General features: G+C 31.1%; 1 protein-coding gene across 8 annotated transcripts; it reads left to right on the top strand.

Annotated features, from left to right (window-relative positions):
- Nucleotides 1-403: 403 nt before the first annotated feature.
- LOC107619097 (histone-lysine N-methyltransferase ASHH3-like) lies at nucleotides 404-6,978 on the top strand. 8 transcript variants are annotated; one of them, XM_016321313.3, is made up of 14 exons: nucleotides 404-536; nucleotides 1,226-1,325; nucleotides 2,075-2,204; nucleotides 2,406-2,517; nucleotides 3,293-3,392; nucleotides 4,232-4,310; nucleotides 4,413-4,584; nucleotides 4,700-4,780; nucleotides 5,020-5,146; nucleotides 5,760-5,787; nucleotides 5,900-5,984; nucleotides 6,072-6,117; nucleotides 6,201-6,284; nucleotides 6,708-6,978. In XM_016321313.3, exons 2-13 carry the CDS (start codon nucleotides 1,308-1,310, stop codon nucleotides 6,270-6,272), a joined length of 1,050 nt encoding a protein of 349 aa, XP_016176799.1. In that variant the 5' UTR covers nucleotides 404-536; nucleotides 1,226-1,307; the 3' UTR covers nucleotides 6,273-6,284; nucleotides 6,708-6,978. The 8 variants fall into 8 exon arrangements, with proteins under 8 accessions (XP_016176799.1, XP_020967017.1, XP_020967021.1 ...); XM_021111358.2 differs by having other exon boundaries at nucleotides 410-536; nucleotides 1,226-1,337; XM_021111362.2 differs by having other exon boundaries at nucleotides 450-536; nucleotides 1,240-1,325.
- Nucleotides 6,979-7,351: the final 373 nt, after the last annotated feature.

Raw genomic sequence — 7,351 nt, 5'->3', positions numbered from 1 at the left:
AAATATATGAAGACAAATATAAATATTTATGACATTTAAGTAAAAATTATTTTTTATAAATAACTAACATATATTTTAATTTATGTATACTCTTTTTGAATTAAGATAATGTTATTATTATTTTTTAAATTATATTTTTTCTGATAATATATATACCTCTCTATTAGAAGTTTTTATAATTTAACATTTTAAAAATTTTTTATAATAATTTTAATTTTAATAAAATATAATATAAATAAAGTTATGTCAATATTAAAATAAAAAATATTTATTTAATAAATTAAAAAAAATAATATATTAACAAAATAATAAAATTAATTTCTTAAAAATAATAGAAAAGCCACTGACTAGTAAAAAATAATTTGCGCACCGTTAGACCCCAATAACCCGTCGTCACAATTATAATCTACCTTGGTTTAAATTGTTCTCATTCCCTCAATTCCTAATTTCCCGTTCTACCCTTTCATTTGGATCAGCTATTGCTACTCTGTCTCTGTCAACTTCGGCTACCGTCGTTGCCACTCTCCAACTTCCAGGTTCTCTTTCTCTCTCTCTCTCTCTCTGTGCTTGGATTCCATATTCTGCTTCTAGAGTCTAGATTCGTCTTCTTGGTTCTGCCCAATTTGACTTCATTTATCGTCCTTTTGAAATTTATTGACTATAGTAAGTAGTAACTAGCAATGTTTTAATTCTGTTAGAAGAGGATAAGGGGAAGCAAAAGTTTCAATATATATTTTTTCTTTTTCGCTTTGAGTTATGGTTTTGGTTTGTATAGCTTATCATTGGCATAAATGTTAAACTGAGTTGCATAGAAAAGCTTAGGAATCACATGAAAATCTGAAATTGCTTTGCATTTGGAATGTAAAAATCAGCAAGGCACATGATGATGTTTTCAAGGTGAAAACGGGGTATTGCATTGCATCACATTTCGCTTACTTGAATTGTTTTGTGCATGTGTGAACTACGCTGTTCCTCTTATCACTAATGTTTACTAATACCCAAATAACTAATTACTCCCTAATTACTGTATCATATGTTCGTATCAGTGTGATTGGTTATGCGAACTTAATTTGTTGATTTTGGAATCTCAACATTGAGATAACATTTTCACATCTCATTGACTGACTTGTTCTTCATTTGTAGGCAGAGTTTTGTCTTTTTGAAGTAGCGAATTAAATTTTGCATCTGGATATTTGGAAATTTAGGTATTGATTTTCGTTATCAGATTTATGGTTTCAGCATCTAGTCAGAAACTCCGATTGGAGCTGATCAAATAGAATTGCTTATCCAGTACCCTATCAAAGGCCATGCCTACCATGAAGAAGGTTGTTCATTATGTAAAATACTACCTTTGGATTAGTTCTTTTTTTTTATTCTTTTTATTTTTTTTAGTTCTTTATGATCTAGTTATGTTTTCATTGTGGACTGTCTTTGGTCTCTATTTTGTAATTTCATAGTTAATGAATTTTGAGGGTTTATTTAAGTTACTATTTCACTGGAAAAATGGTTACAATTTAAATATTAGTGACTTTTTCATTACTTCTGTCATGCTTATATGTCTCTGCCTATAAAGTTAACTGTGAGCAAAGGAGTACAAGTTTCTTCTTCGTATTTTTACTTTTCATTTGATTTTGGAATGATATTTTACTCTGGAGTTTCTAAGATGTTTCGTGCATCATTAAGAACTGGCCATCTGGTTAGGAAATCCTTCTCTAACTTCCTATGACACACAAAGGAAGATAGTTTTGTTTAGACAACTGTAACATTATTTGCTAGATAGAACTGGCTCCTACTTGATTTTAACTTCTATAAAAAGTTTTTTTTCTCTCTCTTCATATGTTTAGGTGCCTTTCTTTTGGAAAAAATAAATGGCCTTTTTAAGTAATAATTTTATATTGCGTTTTGATAGTGTCTCTTCCTATATTTTTCCTTTATAAGAATAATAAGTCGTAGTAGTATTTTGTTACCATATATATGAAGATTGCAATTAGGGTATGAGTTGCAACTGTTGAGGATTTCTCTCTCTAATAAGTTTTCCCTGTAGATTGACTTCCTTGCCTTTTTTATGTTACAGAATTCTGAACAAACATCTTTTGGGTTAGTATTTAGCAAATTGGCAGAGGAGATTGGTGAACCTGTCGACTTTGAACTTCCAGAATGGTTTAATAAGTGCAAGCCAATGCCAGTAACATTTATAAAACGCAGTATCCTTTGGAGATTTTAGTTCCTGTTTTATTATTCATATTTGCATTCCTTGAAGTTTTCCATACTTCTTATTAACATCATTATGCATGAGAAATTGAGAACCCATTTAATTGCAATCTTCACTCTTCATTTTTGTACAGTTTTCTTGTATGTTTCCCTTAGTTTCAAATGTAATTTTTTTTATTCTTATAAAATATAAGATATATATCTGACAAAAAGGGTTAAAAGAAGGCTTGATGACGATGGCATATTTTGTTCTTGTACATCATCACCTGGATCTTCTGCTGTATGCGGTAAAGATTGCCACTGTGGGTGAGTATTGTTATCCGAACTTTAGAGTTATAAATTTTATGCCTTTATGATCTTAAATATTTAAACATCAAATATATATATCAGAACTTCGTGGAAGAATTGTACATGATATTTTGTGAAAATTACAACATTTATATATAAATGGAAGTTGATATCAGCAATTTAAGTAAAAGGAGATAGGGTTCGAACTAAACAAATGGGGCTGGACAACTCATATGATGTGATATATTCTTCTTCGGGGCCAGAGCAAGAACTTGCCTGCGATGGGCACATAACTCTAAAAGAAAAATATATCAGAAAAAAGAAACTTTAAACGGTCAATATGAACTAGGATCTGCTATTCTGCTTCTATGTAATAGACTTGTGTCATAAAATTGAAAGTATCCATAGAAAAACTAAGCTATCAAGCATGATGATGGTGTAACTTGACCAATTGGTTTGATATGATATATAAAATACCTTGCAAAAGTCTTGTTCTTGGTTGGATGCTGTTACTTCCCACCCCCCTTCACTTCCAAATTAATGTATTGGGTTGAAGGGAACAAGTTCATTTTGAGATTAATAAGCAGAGTATTGACAGTATGAATTTTTAACTTGTAAATAATAGAATATATGAATATCTGGCACTCATTCCTGATGAAATGAAGTGAAGATGTTATGCTCAAAATGAAAACTTTTCATTTATCTAGATTCTGTTATTACACCTAATGCAGACAGACCTTTAATTCTCAAAAGCTTCAACCTTTTGTTTGCATTTTGTTGACTGGCCCAATAGGATGCTTCTGTCTAGCTGCTCTTCAGGCTGTAAATGTGGGGTTTCCTGTCTTAACAAACCATTCCAGCATCGACCCATCAAAAAGATGAAATTAGTTCAGGTACAAGCCTCTGGCTCAGGAATTTTTTATTTTTATTTTTTTGATTTTTTAATTTTTTGGGTTTATTTTACAATGTGACTTTCTCAGCATTTTTCTGATATTTGGCTGTAATATTTTGCAATATACTAATGTCTCAAAGAAAGATTGGGTATAATTGTGTTCTCCTACTGTCCTACATTTATTTTTTGTTCCATCCACAAATTTGTTCCCCATTATAAACAGGGTCATCCAATTTATTTTATTCTTCATGTGCTGATGTGCATACATCTCCATTTAGATATGATTCCTAATGCAATTTGCAATCCATGTAAACATTATTATAGGAGGTAGATTTCATTCACCCAATGGTAAAATTTCTGTCTAGCTCTCAAGTTAAATTCCTGGAAACACTACTTTTTTTTTTGAGTAAACTTTCATACGTCTATCCTTTTTAGTCCTCACCAAGTGGGATTCTTATGCATAATTTCATTTCTGAAGTATGATTGCAATCAAGAGAAGTATTTAATTTTTATGTATTGGCCGTGTAAGATAACTTTGCACTAGCCAGAGGAAATATCAAATCATAATAAGTAACTATCCACTAAGATTTCTCATTTCCCTCATTCAACTAGAACATAATGTGAAGTTATTCTACACTATTATTGCATAATGGGAAAAAAAAAATAATGCCGTTCTCTTATTATAGTTTTCTTGTTTTCTGTATAATTGTTTATCTACTGTTTCTCCTATGTCCGCTTTCTGTTTAAGCACCTGCTCTTGCTGTGTTTTTCGAGTCATGTTTGCTTGCCTTTCTCTTAGTGATGGTTAGTGTTACTGACCTTGTAGATATTTTTATGTAGACTGAGAAATGTGGTTCTGGAATTGTGGCGGATGAAGATATCAAGCAAGGAGAATTTGTGATAGAATATGTTGGAGAAGGTTTATAATCAACTTATCCTATTGACATTCATCAGAATAAATGTTCTTTAAAATATTTATATTCTTTTAAGCCTACTAATAGAAATTACCTCTTTCTACCAGTCATTGATGACAAAACATGTGAAGAAAGATTATGGAACATGAAACTTCGTGGGGTGACAAACTTCTACCTATGTGAAATAAATCGAGATATGGTGATCGATGCAACATATAAAGGAAACAAATCAAGATATATCAATCATAGTTGCTGTCCTAATACTGAGATGCAGAAATGGTTGGCTACTACTTTGCTGATCAAACAATTGTGTAGTAATATAAGGAATTTAAATTCTGATTCAAAATTAGGTTATTATCTAATATCTTTTCTTCTAATGTTTCCCCCTCTTAAGGATAATTGACGGTGAAACGAGAATTGGCATATTCGCAACGCGCGACATAAGGAAAGGCGAACATCTGACATATGATTATCAGTATGAATACTTGCTTTTTCCATAGATTCCACCCTCTTCTATACTAATTCTTTCTGAAAATAACTACTATTCCCACATGACGATGTATTGGTTGGTGTTGTTTGTAGTCGGTATTTGTTTTCTTAATTATTATTATTATTATTATTATTATTATTATTATTTGCAAGATGCTAGTATAACAAAGGACACATTAACAATGCAATAACACTCCTGGATTTTAACTAGATACCAATTAGCAGGTTTGTCCAGTTTGGTGCGGATCAGGATTGCCACTGCGGGGCTAATATGTGCAGGCGTAAGCTTGGTGTGAAACCTACCAAGCCTAAAACTTCTTCAGATGCTGCATTAAATTTATTCGGAGACCAGGTGGCCAACTTCCATGAATATTTGTTTCTGTCAAAGTATTAGAATAAAGTGAATTTTGTTTTTCTAATATTATTACTGCTAACTGTTCCCATGTGCTAATGCTTTTTAATTTCGTAAGAAATATACCCCCTCCTGTTGTAATTTCTGTAGTATTTTTCTTTCCATGTGTTTTCTTTTGGATTTTGGTATGGGGTGAATCGCATTAATATGTGCTAAATACTTGAGTGTATTATCATTTGTAAATGTGTTGATTTAAGACGGACCAAAAAATATTTACATAAAATGTTATTGGCCCTCAGATTTTAATGTTGACAAATGGTAAGTAGAAAGAGAAACTGGTATAGAAGTGAATCTTTCTATATAAAAATGATCGTAACTCGTGAATATAAATTTGAGACATGAATCATTTTCCTTAATTCTTAACATATAATTATGTAATGTCGGTAAATGGAAAGGGAATCATCTTTATGCTTAGCATTCAATTGTCTTGTTTGATGCATATAGGTGCGCTCCCTAGTCGAGGACTTTTGATGTCGTCATATAGACTATTTTCGAAGTCTATTAAATTTGACTGTCATATTGACTAATTCTGTGCATTTTTTTCTCTGTAAAGGTTTATCAGAATGGAGGTTTGCATATTGGTAAGTTTGTTTATTCTTCATTTTATATGCCACTTTTTAACCCCCTGTACATGTTTTAAAATTTAAATCTGCTTTCTTCTGTTTTTTTTTTTTTTTATGCTTGACTCTTCAGGAAATTCCCGCCTCTTTTGCCAATCAAACTGCCTTCGCAATTGCATTGGTGAAGTTGTTAGAATCAGACACCTTGATATTATAAGGTATATTTAATAATCGTTTTCTAAGTCGTAATATAACGTTTTGCTTGTATAAGATGAACCATAATTTCTTCCACTTATAATGTTCAGGTTCGGGATTATTAAGCGGTTTCATGAATATTCGAAGAAACACTCGGTAAGAAATCCTTTGGCTTTATTTTTTTTCTGTAATTTAGATGAGCAACACGAACAAATGTGAATGCATGCTTACATTTGCAGATCATGTTTGAGGATGGACATGTTGAATTTTTTGACATGTCCAAGGAAGATTGGGAACTGGTTACATTGTGATGCAGCTATTAGGTAGGTATAATTTTCCTTGTGAATGTTATTATTTACCTTCGTCCATCCATTGTTGAATATTATGCCCCAAAATGTTATTTGCTCACCGAAAATCAGTCACTATATATTTGTGTATAAATGCATATGTAGCTTAACTCATTTTTATTGTGTATCTTGTATTTTAATGTATATTCTATACTAATGGCTAATTTAGCTGATTTTGATGTATACCTAGCATGTTGTTATACCCAAAAAAAGAAAACCAAATATTCCCCCAATCCATTGTAGTGTCAAACAGGCCAATCTGACCCGATTAAGCCCCAGGTTATACGATCTGACTCGTTTATTTTTTGTTTGCTGAAATGTGGTTTTGACATTCGGAAAGCTTAGCCAAGCATTTAAAACCCCGTTCTGTAAGGTTGATTTTCTCTTTCTTTTAACCAGTTGGTCCTCGAAGGGTATTTCTGACCTTGGATGCGGTGGTTGATGAGAGCTGTATGTGACATTGTGGATTGGTTGACCCAACAGAATATTCCTTGCCTGGGGCACTTGGTTCCTCATTTTGTCTTTGTTGGAACTGTGAAATAGTGTTTGTAATTTGTAAGATGCATTTCTTTTATTCAATTTTTAAATAAAAGTTTCATAAAAGATATCTCAACTTTGTTTTTTTGTTTAATGGCTGGATGGTGTATAATATCACTTCAGAATTCAGATAGATGATAGGTTGAGGATTTTTTTTTTCTTGTAACTTTTATTTATCACTTTAATAATAATAATAATAATAATAATAATAATAATAATAATAATAATAATAATAATAATAATAATAATAATAAAAAGAATTACACAAATAAGCATTACGCAGGTTGTATCCAAAATCATTTTTGAGCTCTAAACAAGATGATGTTTTTTTTCTTTTAATTTAATATTTTTTTAATCTCTTTTTTATTGTGTATATGTATGATATGCTAACTGTATATATAGAGAGAGGAAATTATTGAGGTTCCTTTAAAGTTTGTGTAGTTTATTTTTAGTCCATCTATTTGTTCAAATTGTATTCGCCTCTCCTAAATATTTTAAGATATACT

The sequence above is a fragment of the Arachis ipaensis genome, chromosome B9 (assembly GCF_059453495.1).
Source record: "Arachis ipaensis isolate K30076 ecotype BB chromosome B9, ASM5945349v1, whole genome shotgun sequence".
In the NCBI taxonomy this organism is placed as follows: Eukaryota; Viridiplantae; Streptophyta; class Magnoliopsida; order Fabales; family Fabaceae; genus Arachis; species Arachis ipaensis.
The sequence above is the reverse complement of the archived record's forward strand: the minus strand, read 5'-3'. Positions and strand labels throughout refer to the sequence as shown.

What these genes read in the sequence shown, in the direction of transcription:
- LOC107619097 (XM_021111358.2), top strand. Translation starts at nt 1,308, where the DNA reads ATGCCTACCATGAAGAAGGTTGTTCATTAT. An exon ending in GATAGAATATGTTGGAGAAG is followed by an intron (nt 4,311 to 4,412) that starts GTTTATAATCAA and finishes TCTTTCTACCAG; the next exon opens with TCATTGATGACAAAACATGT. An exon ending in CATCTGACATATGATTATCA is followed by an intron (nt 4,781 to 5,019) that starts GTATGAATACTT and finishes ACCAATTAGCAG; the next exon opens with GTTTGTCCAGTTTGGTGCGG.